Raw genomic sequence first — 24,516 nt, forward strand, 5'->3', positions numbered from 1 at the left:
ATAAATAAGAAAAAAGGAAACTGATAAAACAATAAGATTGGAAATTAAATGGAAAATTATTAATGGTGATAAGGTTAAATAAATTTTGCTGAAAGCAAAACATTGTAATTTATATGATTAGACAGCCAGACTGTATAATCAAATAAATTGGGAAAGGTTTTCTGGTGCAATATTTGACACATTGCTTTATCAACCCATTTATTTATTTATTTTCTATTGTTGTTGCTAATTATGTCAGGATTCATCCCCCATGGTTGATGAAGAGCTGTGTGAAGCTGACACCCCACCCACGTCAAAAAATTCAGCAAATAGTCTGAATGGTTAGTGCTCCGTTTGTGCAGGTTTGTGCCGTTAAAATTTTCGTTTGTGCAGTTTTGGTTTCTGAGATATTAAAAATTATTTTTTAGGTCATAGAGTTCACCATTCCCCCATATCGCTCCAAAACAAACCAAAGGGCTAGTTCGTTAATGCTCCGTTTGTGCAGGTTTGTGCAGTTGAAATTTTCGTTTGTGCAGTTTTGGTTTCTGAGATATTAAAAATTATTTTTTAGGTCATAGAGTTCACCATTCCCCCATATCGCTCCAAAACAAACCAAAGGGCTAGTTCGTTAATGCTCCGTTTGTGCAGGTTTGTGCAGTTGAAATTTTCGTTTGTGCAACTTTCGTTTTCGAGATATTAAAAGTTATAATTTTGGCCGATGACGTCACCGTCACCCCATCATGTTCCAAAACAAACCATAGTGGGCTAGTTCGTTAGTGCTCTGTTTGTGCAGGTTTGTGGAGTTGAAACTTTCGTTTGTGCAGCTTTCGTCTTTGAGATACCTATTAAAAATTATTTTTTAGGTCATCTAGAGTTCACCGTCACCCAATCTTGCGCCAAAACAAACCAAAGTGGGCTAGTTCGTTAGTGCTCCGTTTGTGCCGTTGAAATTTTCGTTTGTGCAGCTTTCGTCTTTGAGATATTAAAAGTTATAATTTTGGCCAATGACGTCACCGTCACCCCATCTTGCGCCAAAACAAACCAAAGTGGGCTAGTTCGTTAGTGCTCCGTTTGTGCAGGTTTGTGCAGTTGAAATTTTCGTTTGTGCAACTATCGTTTTCGAGATATTAAAAGTTATAGCCTAATTTTGGCCGATGACGTCACCGTCACCCCATCTTGCGCCAAAACAAACCAAAGTGGGCTACTTCTTTTAATTCTTCAGATTTTCAGCTAATGTGTACCTTTTGTTTTGAACTTCAATAAAGAACAAGAAAAAAATGTGTCTCATTTCAAGTAATGTTTCAAGATAGCAATGTTTTCTCACGAACGTAGCGTTCTCTCCACAATAATTGAATCCTGCTAATAAAGGACATGCAGCCCTGACCCTAACGTAATGTGTATAACCTGTTCAACTGTGCTTTGATTTCGGAGGTGGTCTGAACAATTATATTAGCGACTGTCAAATAAAGTCGTCGAGCGGCTGAATAGGGGAATCTTTGTTGACGCGCCAGCTGATCAAAACGCAAATCCAGGATGCGGTTTAAAATGGTTTTATTGTATCGACATCCAAGACAGAAAGGTGTCCAAAAGGCATAAAAAACCGGATCCGACATTTTAACAGTGATCAAGGACAAACATACGACGTTACAGCGGCGGCAGCGACGGCGGTCAGCAAAAAGTAAAACCTCCCCCATCACCCACTCACTCAAGTCACCAGGTGCACAACAGGTGATCTATAATCTCTAATAACCCCACGTGATCCCGCACTCCGCCTGTCCACAACAAATTATATTCACATTGTTGACGTACTGTCTGCTGATTATTCAGCAAACGTGTAAAAAATATACATTAGCCTATAACGGTTCAAAAAATAGAAAAAAGTATAATAATAATAATAATAATAATAATAATAATAATAATAATAATAATAATAATAATAATAATAATAATTGCATTTTCAAAACAGTCACTTTCATGGTTCATTACTTCACAATTAGGATAGAAACCCTTTGCCTCACACTACAGATATTTGGGTGTGTCAATAGCAAACTATGAGGCACATGCAACTTCATAAAAAAACAAAAAGACAATTACCAGAAATATTGTCTTACTCTAACTGTATACACGATTTATAATACCTTTTCTACCAAAACATAGCAACATTAATTGCATAAAAACGACACAAATTGTATTCTAGCAGTGTCTGCACACTTAAAATAGTCTTGAATTTAAAAATATCAAGTTGGTTTTCCCAGTTTAATTTCTAACATTTAAGCTAATTAAAAATATATATAATTCAATAATGCATTGTTACTGGAAAATGTAAGTAGCCTACCTGTTAAATTTACATTTTTCTTTGGAATAAATCTTTTAATTGAATTCAGAAGATGTGCCCTTTGTGCATATGCTTAAGTGTTAATGATTCAATATAAATGTAAAGGCTGCACGATGATGCCTCGCTATGTTTCAAAAGGTTTGAAATATCGACTTAATACAAGTTGTGAATTAAATAAATGCATATATAAGCTAGCCCTGCATACATCCTCTCTGCTTTTATGGGGATGGATTGCATTGAGTCAATATTTTATGTGAAACCTGAGCATTAATTTACTTACCTTGTTCAAAAATCAAAATCGGGGTTGAAAAAATTCCAAAAATCACTTATTCAAAACGATTTGAGACCACTAGAATATTAACAAGAGGTTGAAATTACACTTGCTCTGCCGCCAAAACAAGATCGGGGTGGTAGTGTGGGTGGAGCCAATCCCAGTTGTGTGAGAACTATATCAAAGTTCGCAAAACATGTGGAGCTTTTCAAATTCCTTGAAGCCCATACACATTTAATGTAAGAAATTGGATGAAATGAAAGTCGTTGCATTGAAAATATATATACTAAATATTAAGTACATTACTTGGATGAACTTTGAACCAATGACACATTTCCGTTTTACTCTGCAAAAACTTAGCTCAAGCAACTAGCAAATTGGCTGTGGATTTTTTTTTCTTCTATTTTTTGAACCGTTATAGGCTAATGTATATTTTTTACACGTTTGCTGCATAATCAGCAGACAGTATGTCAACAATGTGAATATAATTGTTCAGACCACCTCCGAAATCAAAGCACAGTTGAACAGGTTATACACATTACGTTAGGGTCAGGGCTGCATGTCCTTTATTAGCAGGATTTGTTTTGGAGCGATATGGGGGGATGGTGACGTCATCGGCCAAAATTATAACTTTTAATATCTCGATAACGGAAGCTGCACAAACGAAAATTTCAACGGCACAAACCTGCACAAACGGAGCACTAACGAACTAGCCCACTTTGGTTTGTTTTGGAGAGATATGGGGGGATGGTGAACTCTAGATGACCTAAAAAATAATTTTTAATATCTCAGAAACCAGAACTGCACAAACGAAAATTTTAACGGCACAAACCTGCACAAACGGAGCACTAATCATTCAGACTATTTGCTGAATTTTTTGACGTGGGTGGGGTGTCAGCTTCACACAGCTTAGATGAAGATGTCATGTTAAAATTAATTAACTTTTCCATTGTCAAATTCATTATGAAAGGCAATTAAAAAATCTGTTTTGTATTTCCACATTTTGTGTTTATATTGTGTTTTGTTTCAACACAATGATGATCTTGGTCAGTTGACATATGTTACAGGTGAATGTACGGACTGCTGGGCTGTAAATGAATTGCCCTTTGGAGTTGATGAAGCTGTCTGAATCTGAATTAGAATTAAACGGAGGGGACAAGCGAGAGATTTCATAGTGGCTGTTTCCCTGCAGATTGTAGTGAACAGCGACAACAAAAGAAAAATCATATCAAACCAAAATATTATACTAACTTCCTATTCTCTAGAAAAAAAAATATTTTTGTAGTGTTGTTTACGGTTTTACACTGTAGATCAGGAAAATTTGTAAATTTGAAAATTTTGTTGACTTTGGCTGCTGGCAATATTAAAGGCATTTTTCTATGGATTTTGCAATTTTTAAGATTTTTACAATACATTTCTCTGTTTTCTGCATTCCATAACTGTAAAAATAATTTCAAATATATATTTCTTGAGTTATGGTAATTCATTGAATCTTACATGGTAATATAATTTTTTACAGTCTGTAATTGTTGGCATTTTACAATTTTTAGCATACATTTTATTTTATTGTTTATTTGCTGTGTAGTTTTCAAGTGTATTCTCTGCAGAAAGTTGAAATATTAACCAAACTGGAGAGTAGTAGGAGAATGTTGCAGAGTGAGGAAGAGTAGAGTAGTCATTATATCCTCCCGCAGCCTAAGTTACTGCAAAGATAGTTCAGGATGGCTAAGCCAGTCTAACTATTAGCTTTGTCAAAAGGCTTTAACCTAGTATTAAAAGAATTCAACGTGTCTGCCTCACATACTAAGCCTGTGAACTGGTTCCACTGAACAGGAGCCTGATAAAGGATCTGTTCACATTCTACTTTTGTAACTTCTTCATTGGTAAATCTGCAGTCTGAGAGTAAAGGGTTCTGTTAGTAACACTAACTGTTCAGTTTTTTGTGTGGGTTAAAAGTGGGGCTTTTAACCCCACTGTTCCTCTACGTTTGTGGCTTAAGAGCTCTCATTCTGCAGGAAAACTGCTATGTTTCTGCTTATAGTCATGCATCTTCTCATCATTATTGGAAGGCTTCTTGAATCCTATAGTCATCAGATTGTATGAATTACATTTCCATCAGCTTGTTTAATTGTCCCATTTTCCCCCAGTCTGAGTACACTCGTTCCCATATATACCCCAATCACATATCCTGCTAGAAATAATATAGTAGGGGCTCTTGGAAAAGCTAATAGTTTCAGTGGCTATTTTGTCATCATATTCAGTGATAATGGAGGAAGGAGTTTCTTGACTTAAGATCTTCATGACTTCCAAAATACAGACCCAATCCAAATGCATCTAAGAGGTATTTTGAAGGGCAGTTTGTTACAGCTTTGGATCATTTCACAGCTTCAATACATATTTTCTTCAGGTGTTTGAGAGCAGAATTGAATATGCAGACCAAAAACGGATACATTTACATAATTGTAATAAACTTGTCCCACCTTTCATTAACAGCGTTGAATAATATATAATATTTTGAAATAACTAATTTATTCATAGTTATCCCCAACCATATGTCTCTCTGATGTCCTGTAGGCTCAGATCTCTCCCCTCCTGTTGGCCATCTCCCAGTACTGCGACCCAGCCATGACCCAAACCATTTTCCTGCTGCCACTGACCCAGCCTTACCTCCAAGTAAGAACCCAGAGCTCCCAATCTTACTCTGGAGTCTTATCCTAAATTCCTGGTATGCTGGAAAATGTGCCTGCTGCTTGTGTGTTTAGGCCCCTCCATTTCCTCTATGTTTCACTCTATCCTTCTCATCATACATTCTCCTACAACATTGCAAACAGCTTCATTCTGCTCACTGTTTGGAAAAGTTACTGGTCTAATAAAGGAGTTTGCAAATGTCAGGATCCTGAATTAAATGTGACCAAAAAAGCAAAATTGTAATGCAAAAGGACGTTTGTCACTCAAGTCCATCTCAGTGGTGAGGTGACTTTGTATACAGAATAACTCAACTTATTGCTGTAAACATGTAGATTTATGTTACAGTCTTTGTAAGAAATTTTCTCCAGTGTTAGTTTCAGTGGGGTGAGCCTTTCTCCTGCCAACCATTTAAATCAAGTTTCTACCAGACAAATACACTATTTAAACCTTTAAACCTACAGAAGCTGGAACTTTAAAGGGAGAAATACCAGAAACCAAATTGTTTTTGAACTTACAATATCTTATAGACTTCATGGAAATACATAAATAATTAAATAAATCTTTGAAAACTCAAACTTAAGCTTGAGATTTTAGCTGCATTTGGCAAGATGTCAGACTAAATTAACATTGTTCCTCAAAAGTTCAAATAAATGCAACCTTTAACATAATCTGTTTTACTTGAAGCCAAGTTAGGAATAAGTTTTAATGTTACAAAGTTCTCAATCCAGAGTAGTCAAGTCATGATATTGAACCAAACCTTTTCTGGTTGTCTTCAAAGTTTGTGATGTTTAGGAACATCAGTATCCCACTGGAACCAACAACTGGATTTAAAGTAGATTTAAATGAGGCTGTTGCTTTCTCTCCCTTCTCTGTTCCCTCAGACTGGGAAGCTCGTGTTGACAGCCATGGCAGGGTCTTCTATGTCGATCATGTCAACAGAATCACAACTTGGCAGAGACCAAGCCATGGTGCCAAGTGCAACCATGGCATCCCTCGCTCGGGTTCTACACAGCAAATGGAGCAGCTCAACCGGAGGTACACTGGGTTAAATTCATGCTCTGTTCTGCTTAAATGATGTGCGTGTTAACATATAAGATGACTTCTAAACTGTAGTAAGGAAAAAAAAAACATTTTCACAAACTTTGCTGTTTCATTGTGAATGTTTTTTGGGTAACGTTTTTAAAGCATACTTTGAAAAAAAACTTTCAAGTAAATTTCTTGTGTTTTTATTATTATAATATTGCATTTTTCCTCAAAAACACAATATTAGTTTGGCACCATTCTGCCACCTATTTGGGGAAATAATAGATTCAAACCCCGAAGAGCAGACAGATGGTTAATATGGCTGAATAAAGGCATAAATAATATGGGACCTTTATAGTGAAGGAGTTTTGATGTCCTTTGAACTGGTAAATAAATACAATCTGCCCCAAAAACATTTTTTAAGTATCTACAGATTAGAAACTTTGTTACTGCCTCATTGAAATCTACTGCCAGACTTCCACTTTCTACCATAGATGACATAGCCGTTCATCATAATTAGATTAGAGGCCTACTTTCCAAATTTTATATTTTACTTTTAGCCTTGAAATAGTATCTAATATTTACAAGAAAGGATAACTGATCTGCAAATGGAAATGCCTGAGGATGAATGAAATAACTCATGTCTATTGGCACAAACGCAAACTGTTTAAACTATTACCTCGTATGAGGTTTTTTTTGGGTGGCAGGAGGGATTGCACTCTGTGTTTCTTAATTTTTATCTTTTTCTGTATGTCTGTACAGCATAATATTCTAATAAAAATATTTCAAAAGAAAAAGAAAGGTGGCCTCATTTTCACCCTTCTTCACAACAGGTCAGTGTTGTGCCAGAATCATCTGTAAACAAAAAGTAAAGTTGTTTTGTCTATTATTTTCAACTTGTCCCACCTGAAATTTTACCTGATTGGATTTATCTCTTGCTATATTATTTTAGTATCATTTTTCATCACAAAAAAATCTCATTAATTTTTTGAAAAGTTTATAGTTTTCCAAAAAATGATAAAATTTTTTATTAAAGAGGGCGTGCTGTGGTGGCATAGGGGATAGCGCGACCCGCACTTGGAGGCCCTCAGTCCCCAACACGGCGGTCATGGGTTCGATTCCCGGACCTGGCTGACATTTGCCACATGTCTTCCCCCCTTTCCTGTCAGCCTACTGTCATATAAGTGACACTAGAGCCCACAAAAGACTCCTGGTGGGGGAATAAACTTTTCATTAAAGTGTACGTTTAACCAACGTAGTGATCGTTTATACAGAAACATTCACTTGTACTTAAGAAGCAAACCCTTAGTCAGGAGACGGCTCTGCCACCTGCTGTGTTCTCTTCAGAATCTTGAAGCTTTTTTCACAGCAGTTTGTTGCTGTGAGATTTGCTGTATCTGAGAAGTTGTAAAATTCAGCTTGATTTAAAGCGGAACACAATATACTCAAGGTGGATCTGTCACAGGAATCAGCTAAAATATGTTACACCATTCCTCAAAAAATAGTAATGGGTTAGATTTAAATTACTCAGTTTATATCAGCAAAAAATAAAAAATAAAAAATAAAATAAAATAATAATAATAATAATAATAATAATAATAATAATAATAATAATAATAATAATAATAATAATAATAATAATAATAATTGAATGTCCAAAAAATCTCGTTCTTTTTTAAAGAGAATAATGTCCGCAGACATGTCTGCTCTGCATTCCCAGAACCAGAACCAAACGAAGAAAAGCGGCATTTAGCATCTATGCACCACAAATCTGGAACAAACTTCCAGAAAATTGTAAAACAGCTGAAACACTGACTTCCTTTAAATCTCAACTAAAAACCCACTTGTTTAGAGTTGTATTTGAAACGTAATCAATTGCAAATTTATTGACGGAATCTGACTTGATGTTGTGTTTTTATTGTTGATTCTATGTTGCATTGTGTTTTTGTGTTTGATTTGATGTAAAGCACTTTGAAATGCCTTGCTGCTGAAATTTGCTATAGAAATAAAATTTTATTGATTTTGATTGATATTCTCAAAAACAAAACCTGGAGTACTTTCCAATCCAAAATGAAAAATCCAAAACGTCAAACCCCCACCCCCCAAAAAAATAGGAAAAAAGAGTGATACCACCAAAAATTCCCAAAAGAAAAGTCCTGATCTCACCGGGAGCGACTTTCTTCCCCCTCAGTGGTGTCCTTTCCTGGGTACTAGCGCCGATCTGGTTTCTAAATGCACAATCTGTGAAGCTGGGGTGAACTTTGATTGCTGTTTTATGTCTTTTCTTTTTTTACTTGTTTTAAACATTCAATCAACTCAAATCTCCCGCTGCACAGATCTGATGGTGTGCGTCTTCCTCGCCAGTTGCGCCGGCGCACACCCCCTCTTTTTATTTTGTAATTTCAACCACACCTAAGACCAGCATGATGCTGCCCAAAATCAGTTAAACAGTGGAAATACGGAATAATTTTAACAGTAAAAAAACAGCAACTGTTCTTACTCTTTATTGTATTTATTTAAAAAAAAAAACATAATGGTTATGTATGTCATGTTTTTATGAAGAATGCGCTGAGTCAAACTGTCGTTATTGGTTTATTCGGGATCACCAAACTTCCAGCATGGGCTCCATTATAACAATCATCATCAAAATGTCCCCCCTGACATGAAGCTATGATTTTCTTATAGATACCAGAACATCCAGAGGACCATGGCTACAGAGGAGGATAGTGGGAGTCGGAGTTCAGACGGTGAATCGGAGCCTGTTCAGACAGGTATCTCTTTCACAAACGTGTTTCACCAGCAGTTTAACTGCTTGATGAAACCCTTTGAAATTTAAAGTTTGAATTGCCAAAGCCAACTCATTAAGAATTAACTAACCCTGATAGACATGAAGGTCACTTGGCCTATTGGAAATTGAAACCAAAGCAACATTTAGTGCTTTTACTAACTTAAAATTAATTGTGTTTAATGTTTGTTGTTGAATTCAGAAGTAAAGTGTCACTAAAGGGAAGTTGTGTTGAAGAATTATAACAGCTGTCAGATTTGGCTTCTACACTGAAAAAAATACCTCTTTGGATGAACATAAAAAAATCATGGAAAGGTTTTCCACCTGATTACTGATTGCTTTATTTCAGCACCATGTAATTCTGTTACTCCTATTTAAAGCAAATGTGTTAGGTCAACTTAATTTATTAATGTTATTCCAATGTAAAGCAATTGTGTTGGCTCAACTTATGCAATTATGGTTATTCTAATTTAAATAAAATGAGTTGGCTCAACTTATTTTATTACGGTTATTCTATTAAGTTTTGGCCAAACTTAATATATTATGGTTATGCCAATTTAAAGCAAATGTGTTGGCTCAATTTAATTTATTAATGTTGATTCAGCTCATTTACTATAGTTGGACCCAATGTAATTTAAAAGAGCCAGCCCAACTGATTTGCAACACACTTTGGACCAAATAATTTACTTGACTAAGATTAATGGCATTTTAGTTAAAACCAACTTTTTTTTTCTCCAAAGAGTTTTTGCAGCACTAGTGGCTCATTGTTTTGAGACGATAGGCAGACAGGGTGAGGACATGAGGCAAAGGTCGCCAGGACCAGGAGTCAAACCAGCAACATCTGCATCAACGACTAAGGCCTCCAAACGTGCAGTGTGCTAAACCCCTGCGCCACCACAGCACGCTGGAGAAACCATCTTATGTTACAGTGATACCTTCACACTAATTATTAAGTTGATCCAACTCATGAAAATTAAGTTAGCTCAACAAATATGCTTCATGCTGAAAGAAAGCTATTTAATCGTGTCGAAATCCTTTCCATGATTTAATTATGTTAAATCAAAGACTTTTCTTAAAAAAAGTCTTTTTTTTAAATAAAGAGTTTTTTTTTTTACAGTTCTTAAATGCTGAAAGAAAGAACTGCACTGTGCAGTTCTTTAATACTGAATGAAAGTTAAGAACTGCTACAGTGCAGTTCTTAAATGCTGAAAGAAATTTAAGAACTGTTTCAGTGCAGTTCTTAAATGTAGGATGACCATATTTTCATTTGGGAAAACCAGGACACCTTGGAGCGGGGGAGGGAGGGGAAGAGATATCTCTTTGGCATGTACTTGGCGTACTGACAGCCACGCTATTTATCTTCTGATTAAAAACAGGGCTGCCCGCACTGACGCGGCTCAGGGATTACGTCACACGCAGCGCCGTGCGCAGTGCCCTAGTGCCCGTAAATTTAATGGTCCAATAAAGGTAATTTAAAAAACAGGACATTTCCTCACTTTCTAAAAAAAACCCGGGACGCCCAGCACAGGACGTGAAATACGGACATGTCCCGGGAAATACGGACGTTTGGTCACCCTATTAAATGCCAACTAAAACCACTTTGACGTTTTCCCAGGCGCAAAACAGTTATGCCGCATAATCTCTCGTGATCCCCTGATCTCGCTAGACCCTCTTCAGAGGGAAATGAATCTGACTAAATTGAATCACATTATCTCAACTTGAATATGTTATTCAAGTTAAGACAAAAATGATTGTTTCACATGAACTCGCGTGATGTCCCGTGATCTCACTCGGATTCAGCACTATATCAGTCTGACTATAATGAATCATGTTATCTCAACATGATTCAATTTCAGAAAGGTGAAATTGTTGAATTTTTGTTAATCCAACATGATTGTATAATGTTTTTGTTTGAAACATGAAATTATTTAGTTAAATGTACATGATATTCTTTTGTTAATCTGATAACCCCCTAAATTCATTTTTTACAGTGTAAATCAGCAGACCTTTCGGGGTTAGGATTATTTTGATTTGCTTATTGCTTACCAGAAACGTGTACCAAACACAGTGCAGCCATCATTCTTGATCATTATTAAAGAATAATAGCTCTCTTTTTGTTTGCAGCCCCTTCTTCCCCGGTCAATCATCAGAAGATCACATATCTCCTTCAGTCACCGGCTGTCAAGTTCATCTCACACCCTGAATTTTTCACTGTGTTGCACAGCAACTTTGTGAGTGCTTCTTACAAGAACACGCACGCATACAGCTTTTTGTGGAAATGAAATGAACACCATCTTTGAACTCATCAACAGAGATGTTCAGCCATAACTCACAACATCATGTTTGAAGAAAATTTACAAAACAAAAGCCAAAGCACCTTAGGAATAGCTAAAGCTGAACTTAGTAGTTAAAAATATTCCATCAGTAACTTCACACTTTTTTTTGTTTGGATTAGTTTTCTTTCGGTAATTATAGTCTTGAGGTAATTTTGCTCCACAAGCAGAAGATAATCATTAAGACCAGATCACTATAGGTTTACATCAGTGGTGTACACTGTAAAATGTAATAAGTTCACTTTACTTAAAAAAGTTAGGAAACCGATTGCCTCAAAATCTCCAAGAAAAGTAGCTAATTCATTTTAAGGTGTTATTGCTAAAAATAACTATGTTTAGACCACTCAGATAAAGGCAGTAAACTTGAGTGCCGTTAACTCAAAATCATTAGTAAAGTTGACTATAAAATGTCAATTATGACTACTTCAAATTGTGAGTTATGTCAATTAAGCAGTACTCATAAAAATAAGTTATGCTTACACGTTTAAGCGTTCACATTACTTGCAAAATATCAGGAAACCAATTGCCTTGATATGTTCAAGTAAGATGAACCAAAAGTGTTAAGTTATTGGAACGAAGAGCCAACAGACAACAGTTTGAATGGAAAAAAATGTTTAATAATTAAACAAGTTTACCTTAAATACACGGTTCTCAAGTGTGGTTACATACACACTAACCTGGAAACAAAGTTTTCCATAGACATTTTTAGGGAAAAAAATTACATGACTTTTTTTCTAGGGCAGCCTTCAATCTAATATTGAATCCTTCAAATGGCACTCAGTCTTTAAAACTTTGAGAATCCCTGCGTAAATGTCTTTGTTGACTGGTGTGAAACAAAAACTCAATTCTCAATAATAGAGCCCAACATTTATCATAACATTGATAAAGTAAATAGTGAAGTAGTGAAGTGAAGTAATGTTTCTCCTCATTAACATAAAACCATTTAGTAGTCTGCAAGTGCAATGATGCTCTCTCCAACAAAAAAAGAATCAAACAAGAAATAAAAATCACTTTTCCAATAAGGGTAAAGGTATCAACTTTGATCCATAATGTCACATCACATTCACTCATTGCATCAGAAGATTTTTGAGTGATTGTATTTTTGGTTTTAGGGATTTATGTCCAAGTGAGAGAAGCACCCTTTGGATGAAGTCAAAGGTGTACTTCAGTTGTTGAGGGTATTCCAAATTCAGAGTTTAAATAAGTCCAAAGAGCAAGCACATGGCATGTGGAAGATTTCCAAGATCATTCATGACAAGACTTCCTTCCAAAATGATGGCAGTACTTGAAGACTGGGGAGGTGCAGTGAGTCAGTGGAGGCCTGCCTGTCTTCAGGAATGATGGTCAGGATCCCAATCCTGACCATCAGGATGCAAAGACACGTCTGGGTCTTCGCAGTCCTAACAACAATAGAAGCAACACCACAATTACATATCAACATAACACTTCTTCATCATGGCTGCTTCTCCTACAGTTTACAGCTGTCCCACCTATAACAGTCTACTCATCATGACAGTACAGCGGCTTTTTTAACCCGCCAACATCTTTATCCTTATTCCTTTTCCTTCTTTTGTTTTGCGCCCCGGACAGCTTTTTTGCACTGCCGCTCCATCTTGTTGCCACTAAATAAACATGATATTTTCGACTAACGTTAGTCCCAGGCATCGCTAAATCATTACGCATAAAGTTAACCTCAAAACCTGGACTTACGAATGAATTATACGGCCGAGATAACGAATATAAGTTTGCTAAAAAACAGTGGGACTTACCGTGACAAAACTTAGCTGCAGCAACCGCCGTATTGTTGACAGTTTGGCGCTTCTTTCAAACTCGTCGTCACTCGTCAGTGTCCAATGCGCATGTGCGTTCAACGAGAGCTGCCGAATGATGCCGAGTTTTCTGCTGGTTATGCAGATGCGTTTTGCTCACTCATAACTCCACGTTCGGGTTACTTGCTGCTGATGAGTTTGATTACTTGCCTCAGTAGAAAGTTGTCTTTGCTAAGTTTAAGTTAGTATAGTGAACAGAGTAAGGTGGAATGAGTTAAGGTCACTTTTCTTTTTGAGTAAGATATACTATTACATTTTACAGTGTACCTGGCTATTTGAAACATTCCGTTGAATAAAGTTTGATATCTGTGTTTTGGTTATTCTCTGTTTAGAACTCCTTAAGTAGACGTTTATATTTATGCTCTTTTTTTAAGTCTGTTTACGTAGCAAGTCTGTTTCCTTTCCTCGTGGTTTTTTTCAAAATAAATCTTAATGAGTAAGTGACAAGTATGCAAGAAACAAATGAGTTATAAAGTTACATTAACAATTAACATTGTTTGTTCATGAAGTAGGGTTGTTAAACAAATACACCAAAAATCCACATGAATTGTTTTGAAAGCCTCACTTTCTCCAGCCATAATTCAGTGCAGCAAACTATATTAATTTTGTACCCAGAATGCTTTGCTGTGATGAATATAGTGCTTTCACATTATCTTCTGCCAAATACCACGTTAGTATTGACCCTATGCAATGACTTCACTTAATCTCGCAAGGCACCATGTCTTCTTAACCCTCCTGTTGTCCTAAAATAACATTTAATGGATCTTTGGGAGTTTTAACACAGTGGCGGGTCATTTTTACCCGAGGACAACAGGACGGCTAAGTGAGGAACGGAGGGACTGAGATCATTTTCCCTAGTTGTTTTTGTTAATACAGCCATGGCTTCTACTTGTTCAAGTGGAGCTAATTTGTCTGTGGAAGCAGCCCACCTAGTTGGGGTCATTGATGGTGGTTTTCACAAAAGATTGAAATAGCAAGCTAATGTTCACTGTATAAATGGAATTACACTGAGGGCTACCAGTCTTTATGATTGAAGACTGCTATCCATCACCGCAGTATCTTTCCTCATTAAAATTACAAATTTGGTTTTCATCATTGTCTGTGCAGCTAACCGCACAGCACACTATGACAATTATTACCGTGAAATCAACTAAATAAAAGAGACATAGGCTACCAACTGTCTGTTTTTGACAAGCCTCATATGAGCACATGTTGGATGTTTTTATGTCTATCATGGCAGAGTGGGCCATGTTCCAAAGAGCATCATGTCACGTGCATAAAGGTCAGTAGTGTAGTCAGTAGTAGTCAATTGCAAATTTATTGACAGAATCTGACTATGTTGTGTTTTTATGTTGCATTGTATTTTTGTGTTTGATTTGATGTAAAGCACTTTGAAATGCCTTGCTGCTGAAATGTGCTATACAAATAAAGTTTGATTGATTGATTGATTGATAGTGTGTTAGCAAATCTAATATTTATGATCAGTGCATAAGGGTTACAATAACTAACTAATAGCTAGTTATCAGTGACCACCATTGGTTTTTTGTATCTCTACATCTGATTTTACAAAGCAAAATACTATCCAACACAGGTAGTGATCACACAACTATTTATAGAACAGGAAACATATAACTTTCCTTACAGTCACTTTCTTAGTACTTCTTACTTGTTTCTTCCACAGGCAGCTTACCGTATGTTCACCACCAGCAGCTGTGTGAAGCACATGATCCTGAAGGTGCGTCGTGATGCCAGAAACTTTGAGCGCTATCAGCATAACAGGGACCTGGTGGTCTTCCTTAACAAGTTTGCAGACACACAGCTGGAGCTGCCAAGAGGCTGGGAAATCAAGACTGACCCACAAGGAAAGGTAGACTACCCCCTCTCAGATTTCAGATTTTTGCCTTACTGTTACACTTTAATGTTTGAGATCATCAAGTACGTTTCAACATCCAACAAAAATAGCCCAAATGTAAAGCATTGTTTTGTATTGATTTAATTTATTAAGGGAAAAAGCTTTCCTTACACTATGGGAAACAGTAATTAAATTATGAATGGACTACAAAAGTATGTTCGATGGGTTGTACAGTGGTGCAGATGGACTGTTGCCTTGCAGCAAGAAGGTTTGAGTCCCAGCCTGAGTCTTTATGCATAGCTTTTGTATATTCTGTCTGTGTACACCGGTTTACTCCCACAGGTTTAGGGTATGGGTTAGAGCATACCCTAACCCATGGACCGGTACCGGTCCGTGGACTAATTGGTACCGGGCTGCGCAAGAAATAATTAAATATGTCCGTTCTATGTATTGAGTCTGGAGGAGGTTTTATTTTGAAAATCCTTAACCGGATGCTGTCGGTTACGTCTTGCGCGCCAACATGCAGCAGAATGAGTGCGAAACAACGGCGTCGGTCACGATCCTTATAGCGCACGCGCACTCCCCGGTCCGCAGGAAATTTACGAAGGGTTGACCGGTCCGCTGCACGAAAAAGGTTGGGGACTACTGGGTTAGGGTTAACCCTCACCCATCATCTAGGAACAGTTTGACTTGAAATATTTCTGCCTTTTATTTCTCTAGTCATTCTTTGTGGATCACAACAGCCGAGCCACAACCTTCATTGACCCTCGGATCCCACTGCAGAATGGTCGACTGCCAGGCCACCTGGCCCACAGACAGCACCTGCAGAGACTCCGTAGTTACAGCGCTGGAGAGGTACACAGCCAATACACGTCTATCTGTCTGTGTATCTCAGCACCTTCTCCAGGAGAAACAATGCTATCCAAAGAGGAATTGTAGCTCCTCCTCTGTCAGCACAAACCAATAAAAAAATCTAAATATGAGTTTACTTCACTAAATTAGGTTTACACAAGCAGCCAATCTGTAATGATCACCTGGAGAAAGACTCCACATGTCTTGCTGCTCTCATGTCCTTCAGCAAAAAGATATCCTGACCAAATCATGTGGTGACAGGCCACATGACCCCATATTGGGATTAGATGACTGCATCATGGGGTCATCAAAGACCCCATGATAATTTCTTGAGGACTTTGATAATACTAGAGCGTTTGAAGCAGGAAGGAACTTCTCCCATCAGTTCATTAGGAAGTCCATCTCTGTGCCTGCTGTCAGACTATATAAACAACACTCAAACAATTTCAATAAGTCTATATGACTCTGCTGTGCTTTGCACATCCGTGTTTGCACACTTTTCTCAGTAACACTTTATTTGACGAGTTGTGAATAAGACTGTCATGACACTGTTATAAACATGACATAACACCTGTCATTAACATGAATAAGTCTTCATGAATATTTATGACTGTTGTCATAAAGTGTCATTCAGTAAATCATGACACTTTTGATACATAGTTGACATTATTCAAAATGTCTTTGTTATGACAACTTGATATTAACCAGGAAATTATGATCTGATATAAATTTGTTATAAAAGTATTATTGATTAAACTTTAAAAGTTATGTAGCGTTATGTTATTAAAGCTAAAGTTCATGTTCATGACAGGTGTTATGTCATGTTTATGACTTTAATAGTCTTATTCACAACCCGTCAAATACAGTGTTACTCTTTTCTCACTTCATGTAAATACTCTGTTGTTGTTTTTAAGTTTGTAGGCTGTGTTTTGAATTTACAGAAAGTTGAATTGGATGTAGCCAGTACTAATATGTGTTCAATTTCTAAAACAATTTTGGTCCAACAAGTTTAAAACAAATGAGACTATGAGGCTGTTGAAGTGACTCTTCAGCTGCCTCCGATCAGTGACCCCCAATCAGTGAACAGTGTCTCCTGTCTTGGTTTGTACTCAGGCCTCTGAAGTGTCCAGGAGTCGAGGGGCGTCTCTGATGGGTCGGCCCGGTAACACCCTGGTAGCAGCCATACGCAGTCACCGTCAAACTGACCCAAAGCAGCTGACTGCTCTCTGTAAGGGTTGAAATAGCATCTTGTCCTTGACATGGAACCACAGAATACAATATAGTGGGGCAAAAAGTATTTAGCCAGTTTTAGCCAGCCACTGATTGTGCAAGCTGACAAGGTCAAACAGCTGCCATTGACTCAGGTAATGAGTGGAGAAGATAAGAGAAGGGCCAGAAGTCTTGCTTATTTGTGGATGATTTGTACAAATACATTCCTTAAAAATCCTACAGTGTGATTTTCTGAATTTTTGCCTTTCATAGTTGAAGTGTACCTATGATAAAAATTATAGACCTCTCTCTAATTTCTAAATAGGAGAACTTGTACAATCAGTGGTTGACTAAATCAATTTCCCCCACTGTACAATACTGCATCATATTTTGTAGAAATTCTTCTGGATTAACTTTTTCCCACCCTTAAATGTTTCAGATTATCAGATTTCAGTAGATAACTTTATGGTTTTGAAATGATATTTTTATGTATTTAAAGACAGTTTTTTGCAAACAATAGAATCATTCCAACTTGTTAGTTCATGCATTGAATGTGAACAACCATATTTGCTTCAATTTCACTACTGTCCTGATTACTGACTAATATATATTATCAAGATATCTCTCAAAATAACCTATTTGTGGAGTGGATTAAAGAATCTAAACAACAACCCTCACCCCCAATCTCACATTTGCCCAAAACATATATTGATGATCCCCAAAACTTTTATAAAAATTTTTCTGTAGAATGATGGGACAAAACTGGAGCCTTTTGAAAGTTGTAAATTTGTGTATTCAGTTACATGTGGCATATAAATGAATGAATAAATAAATAATAATAATAATAATAATAATAATGTCTGGTCGCGTTCTCACTAAAACCAGGAAGATAGAGCACATAACACCAGTTTTAAAGTCCCTCCACTGGGTCCCTGTAGCTCAAAGAATAGACTTCAAAATACTGTTGGTTTATAAATCACTGAATGGTTTGGCACCACAATACATTAAAGATCTGCTGTTGTTGTATCAACCTTCCAGACCTCTCAGGTCTTCTGGTTCTGGTTCTGCTCTGCATCCCCAGAACCAGAACCAAACGAGGAGAAGCAGCATTCAGCTTCTATGCACCACAAATCTGGAACAAACTTCGAGTAAACTGTAAAACAGCTGAAACACTGACTTCCTTTAAATGTCAACTGAAAACCCACTTGTTTAGAGTTGTATTTGAAACGTAATCAATTACAAATTTATTTACAGAACCTGACTTAATGTTGTGTTTTGATTATTGATATTATGTTGCATTGTGCTTTGGTGTTTGATATGATGTAAAGCACTTTGAAATGCCTTGCTGCTGAAATGTGCTATACAAATAAAATTTGATTGATTGATTGATTGAAGGACAACCGTCATGAGGTGCAGTAGAGAGGTGATGAGGCAGACGCTGAGAACCCAGGTTGGAGTAAATTATGATTGTTTAATGATGAAATGAATTACAAAAGCACAATAATCCAAAGTCCAGGAAGCACAGAATGAACAGAAGGCTAAGGCTCAAAACTGATAGCAACAGGTACAGTGGACATCTGACAAAAGACTTGACAGCAAGACAGCTTGACACCATATATTCGACAAGGACCCGACAAGGCACACAAGTTGGTTTAAATAGACAAGGAGGCAAGAGACAGGTGTAAGTAATCAAGGGGTAGACAGGACAACACAGAGACTCCACAGAACACAGAAATCTAAATAAACACACAGAAAAATATCAAATTCTAGTCCAAATCCCCAGAATGGCTCACATATAAAGATATTAGATAGACGTTGTGAAAGGTTGAATTTCATTTTGATTAAGATGGTGTGGCCTGAAGTTTGTTTGGTAAATCCTCCAATATGTGAATTCTAGCAATTGTAGAATCAAGAGTAAACCAAAATTTATCCAGACTGATATGAACGGCTCATTGCTGGCTGTTGCAAACGCTTGATGACAGCAATTAGGTTTGAAAACAGAGGAAATATGAAATCAGGGAGTAAACATTTTTAACTGAAATGTATACCAGTTTGTAATTGCTGTGTGTATCTGTTATAGCTTACAATGACAAGATAGTGGCATTCCTGCGACAGCCAAACATATTTGACATGCTGCAGGAGCGCCAGCCCAGTCTAAGCAGAAACCATGCATTAAGGTAAGCAGAGACAAAAAGGGAACTACATCTGCAAAGTATTACCAGAAAAATGTGAGTTGTTTCTGTACTATAAAATCCAAGTATTTTACATTTGTTTAAATTCGGTTGCTAGAAGTGAAGAAAAAATCTTTTAGCTCCAACATCATCTTTTTACACAGATTTTAGCTACAATATGGGCAGGTGGGCAAATCCCTTAACGCAGAGATTTGATGTTAAGAGCACCCTGTCCTAAAATCCCATGTTATTATGTCATTAGCACCAATGAAGGATGCATGGTAACAAAAGACTTATCAAAGTCTTTTGAAGTTAAGCAGAAGAAGTATCCCAAATATGTCAATTATTATTCTTTTCATAAGTGAAATTGAACTACTGTATTGTATTAATAATGTTTTTTTTATCATTATGTCTTTGTGATGTAGAGAAAAGGTGCACTACATCCGGACAGAAGGTACTCAGGGTGTGGAGAAGCTGTCATGTGATGCAGACCTTGTAATCCTGCTAAGGTAAAACTTCATGAAGGTCACATTTACAGAGTTGGTACAAGTTATCATCTGTTCCCAGAATTGAACCAGAATGTTCGTCCAGTGCTGCATTAGAGTTTTTTAAACTGCCCTCATTTCTAAATGAGCTTGTCATATTGGTCTTGCTCAGCCATGTTTTTATTGCCTTTTGTGAACTGCTACACATTCAGGTTAGGACAGGAGGAGGTTAAGGTTCTCTCACAGAATCAGAAGCTCAAACTTTTCCCAAAGTATTTTGCTATTCAGAAGTGTTTCTCTGGAACTAAAAGGTCAAACACAATTGACTCCCAAGATGGATGTTAGATTTTTTTTTGTATTTCTATGTGTTTGACATCATTAGAAAGCTTGGCATCTGCACTTTATGAATCCATTAATATCTCAAAACTCCCACAGGTAGACTTGCCAGGAACTAATCAAGTTCCAGGTTTTATTAAGGCCAATCACAATTTCTGAGCAAAACCTGCATCAGACATGATGTGATAATACATTTTTAAAACCTTTTATCAACTTGACCCATGTCCACACAACATTATGTTCTGACTTTTTGTAATAATGTATCTGCTTCTGCTTCTGTCTTGGCAGTTTATATGAAGAGGATATTATGTCTTACATTCCGCCTCACCCTGTCCACCCTGGGTTCAGCTTCTCCCCTCGCTGTTCACCCGGTTCCTCCCCACAGAGCTCTCCTGGTTGGTTTTTTATCTGTTCATGTATCATTATGACAGCAGGGCTTTCTTAATGCACTCTGGCACATCTACTGAAGGCCACAGCGCACATGTGCACATGTGCGCACATGTACTGTGGGAGATTCTAAAAAAGGACATTGGGTCACAGCATCAAATGTTAGTTTATAATTGCTCTTCTTTCTTTACTGTTCTATTGTCTTTGGAAAAAACATAAAGTGGAAAAGCTGTCAGCACACACCGAGGTAAGATGAATGTAGGCTTTGATTGTCAAACTACTGAGCCAATTGGCAGGGAAACAGTCTTTCATACTAGAGTGACTCTTTGAACCAGTGACGTGCGGTGAGGTTCATAGATGGTGAGGCACTGACGTCATCAGAATCAGATTTGCAAATAGATCCATAGATTGACAGCAGTTTACAGGTTATGTTTCACTTCTGCATCCTTACACATACAAACTGTAGCTCACAAAACACACATTTCCTTAAAAAACAAAACAAAAAATCACTATCTCTATTATAATCTAGCGCTGCACTTGACTTTCTTCCCGAATCGTTTAGCCTAGCTCGCTGTCACTTACTCGGCAGTTGAGGAGTGAACAAGACGAACGTCTGGGATCTTGAGCACCCCCTGCCATGAGGCAAGAGAACTGCCTGCCTCACCTCGAACCTGTTCTCTGCCCTTTATAATCGCTCATTACACGAAACACGTTACACAAACACAGTTGGTGACAAAAAGCACTGTACATTATATACATAAGCTAAATTATTGGAAATAAGTTCACATATTAAATTTGTTTAAACCATTTTATTGACGCCGTACAGCAACATGCTCTCTCCGCTTAGCAGCCAGCGCAGAGCCAGGGGTTGCGCAATCCAAGGTGAGGCAGAGCTCGCTGCTGCCTCACCGGCATCGCTTCCAAGCATTTGAATGGGAAAATAAGAAAATTCAGCGATTTTGAACAAATAAAAATCGAAATTGGTGAAGCTACATGAAAAATAAATATTTTTTAGTACAAACCACCGGATGAATATAACAATTTAAATTACTTTATGATTATATATTTTCTTTCTTTCCATGATGGCTGGTGAGGCACTGCCTCACCTGCCTCCCCTGACCGCACGTCACTGCTTTGAACCCAATGTTGAAGATTGTTTTCCTCTTTTTCTTGAAAGGGAAAACCAAAATGAGTTTTACTGATCGAGACTGGGTGGACAGTCCTGACTCAGCAACAGCTCTACTGCACAATATTGAATAATTGTTTTTTTCAGAGGCACAGAGAAGACAGACAGAAAAGCCATCACGCCGGTTTAGATTTGGGGACAAAAATGTTTGAAGTTCCTGGATGGATGGACAAATGTGTGTAAAATGGGTTATTCCAGAATATGAAGACTTGAGTTTTGATAAATTAAGTACCTGGAAATAGTTGGGATTCAACCACCAAACATACGTTTATTTATATTTTGGTGACTTTGCCCACATAGTTTTCAACACACACTGTAAAAAATGAGTTGGATCAACTTAATAAGTAGTGTGAAGGTATCACTGTAACATAAGATGGTTTCTCCAGCGTGCTGTGGTGGCGCAGGGGTTTAGCACACTGCACGTTTAGAGGCCTTAGTCCTTGATGCAGATGCTGCTGGTTCGACTCCCGGTCCTGGCAGCCTTTGCAGCATGTCTTCACCCTGTCTGCCTACTGTCTCAAAATATCAAAATATGGCTCAAAATATTAGCCATTTGTGCTGTAAAAACTCTTCGGAGAAAAAAAAAAAAGTTGGTTTTAACTAAATTGCTATTAATATTGGTCAAGTAAATTATTTGGTCCAAAGCGTTGCAAATTAGTTGGGCTGGCTCTTTTAAATGACATTGGGTCCAACTATAGTAAATGAGTTGAATCAACCTTAATAAATTAAATTGAGCCAACACATTTGCTTTAAATTGGAATAACCATATATTAAGTTCAGCCAAAACTTAATAGAATAACCGTAATAAAATAAGTTGAGCCAACTCATTTTATTTAAATTAGAATAACCATAATATATTAAGTTGAGCCAACATTTGATTTAGAATCAACCATAGAATAACTATAATGCAGATCAACAGAAGACAGCTGAAATATTTTCCTGTCTGATTTTAAAGTGACAGCCTGACAACATAAGATTACTGACTCAGTGGAAGAGACAAACAAATCCTGAAATATTTGCACTGCCACCTCATGGATTTAACTTTACAAATAGATTCAAACCTATTGTATAATCACTGCATGTGTTATTATCTTTAAGTCCTACTGTTTTGTATTTAGCCTGATGCTATGAGTAGTTTCATTTTATTTTTAAAACACTCATGTTGGAATTAAGAGTATCTTCTCATTGAAAATGCAAAAATGAACTCAAAGGATTAGGACTGAACAGATGTGGATCATTAGCAAACTACTAATCAGTAGGCTAACAAGAGGTAAAAGCTTCATATGGAACCTGGTAGACAAATGACTGAAAATACAGATTCACAATGCTGACTGTTAGACAGCCTGTCCATCCAAGATATCCTAAAATGTTGTCTTTCATTTGAGTTGTGTTCTCCTAGTAGAACCGGTTAGGCCCGGTTCTGGTAGAAAATGGTCTATCTTAGCGGCTTGTGAAGGCTGTTTCCCATCCCTGTACCAGTAAAGGGATGAATGAGCTCGCTGTTGAGCTTGCAACCTCAAACTGGGAACTGGTTCCACAGGAAAGAAGACCGATAACTGAAGGCTCCTTTCAGTTACCTCCCAGGCAGATCCTTCTGCTTCCCATTCTACTTTTAGAAGCTCTGGGAACCAGCAGTAAACCTGCAGTATGAGAGCAAGAAGCTGTTAGGAACATATGGACCAATCAGATATCTGATGCATGATGGAGTTTGGTTATTCAGAGCTTCTGGAAAATATTTTCTTCAGGTTGGTATCGATAAGGCACAGTGATCATAGTCATGTCTACATCAGGTATCATCAGGTCTGTAAACTAAATACAGAGAATTACTGGCTGAGCTGAAATAGCCCCGAACAGCATGGAGGTGTTGTTATGAGGAATGCAGTACGTACATCAAAAACTGAAAATCCAAAGTTATTCTTTAAGAGAGGTTTTGTTTCATGTGTACACCTGCAGGTCTGCAGAGAGCCAGGGCCCCAGCTCCTTATCGCAGAGATTTTGAAGCCAAGCTGCGAAACTTCTACCGCAAACTAGAGGGTAAAGGCTATGGCCAGGGACCGGGCAAGATCAAGTAAGAACAAGCACTCATCACCTTGTTGTGACCTCAAACTGAAGCTGAAATGCAATTGGATCAAAGGAAGTGCTGTGTTTGGTGTGTTCTCACAGACTGCTGATACGAAGAGAACATCTGCTGGAGGGAACCTTCAACCAAGCGATGGCGTATTCACGCAAAGAGCTGCAGAGGAACAAACTCTACGTCACCTTTTTAGGGGAAGAGGGGTACGCTTTGCTTCGCCACTCCATACAGCTCTGTGTATGTTTCTGAACTGAATATGAGGACTGCCTTTATCTTGTCATCTATAGATTAGATTACAGTGGTCCATCCAGGGAATTCTTCTTCCTGCTCTCCCAGGAGCTCTTTAATCCATACTATGGTCTGTTTGAATACTCAGCCAATGACACATACACCGTTCAGATCAGCCCCATGTCAGCTTTTGTTGAGAACCATCTGGAATGGTAAGTAGAGCTTTAACAAATTGGGATTTAGGTAACTAAAAACTTTCACTAACTGTGACTAACACCAAAAATTGACTATGCAAAAGCATTTAAGGTTTTAATGTGACACAACAAAGTACTACATAATTATGAAGTACAATAAAAATCTTACATGGTTTTTATACATTATTAATAAATTACACAAGCATTCATAAACCAAAAACTACACTCCTTGTTTTAATACTGGAGTACATTATTAAACCCTATTCCTATGAAGTTGGAACATTGTGTAAAAATATAAA

At 37.4% G+C, this 24,516-nt stretch overlaps 1 protein-coding gene across 5 annotated transcripts in view; it reads left to right on the top strand.

Annotated features, from left to right (window-relative positions):
- Positions 1 to 24,516, top strand: part of LOC122824227 (E3 ubiquitin-protein ligase HECW1) — a 77,394-nt gene that overhangs the window by 41,756 nt on the left and 11,122 nt on the right. For 3 of the 5 annotated variants that reach the window (XM_044104578.1, XM_044104581.1, XM_044104582.1), the window contains 13 exons: positions 5,160 to 5,258; positions 6,155 to 6,308; positions 8,982 to 9,067; positions 11,206 to 11,312; positions 14,925 to 15,110; positions 15,816 to 15,950; positions 17,061 to 17,175; positions 19,237 to 19,333; positions 19,753 to 19,836; positions 20,437 to 20,543; positions 23,675 to 23,789; positions 23,885 to 23,998; positions 24,083 to 24,235. In XM_044104578.1, coding sequence (XP_043960513.1) covers positions 5,160 to 5,258; positions 6,155 to 6,308; positions 8,982 to 9,067; positions 11,206 to 11,312; positions 14,925 to 15,110; positions 15,816 to 15,950; positions 17,061 to 17,175; positions 19,237 to 19,333; positions 19,753 to 19,836; positions 20,437 to 20,543; positions 23,675 to 23,789; positions 23,885 to 23,998; positions 24,083 to 24,235 — 1,552 coding nt within the window. The remainder of the gene's footprint in view (positions 1 to 5,159; positions 5,259 to 6,154; positions 6,309 to 8,981; positions 9,068 to 11,205; positions 11,313 to 14,924; positions 15,111 to 15,815; positions 15,951 to 17,060; positions 17,176 to 19,236; positions 19,334 to 19,752; positions 19,837 to 20,436; positions 20,544 to 23,674; positions 23,790 to 23,884; positions 23,999 to 24,082; positions 24,236 to 24,516) is intronic. The other 2 variants (XM_044104579.1, XM_044104580.1) reach the window with 2 other exon arrangements.

The sequence above is a fragment of the Gambusia affinis genome, linkage group LG21 (assembly GCF_019740435.1).
Source record: "Gambusia affinis linkage group LG21, SWU_Gaff_1.0, whole genome shotgun sequence".
Classification (NCBI taxonomy): domain Eukaryota; kingdom Metazoa; phylum Chordata; class Actinopteri; order Cyprinodontiformes; family Poeciliidae; genus Gambusia; species Gambusia affinis.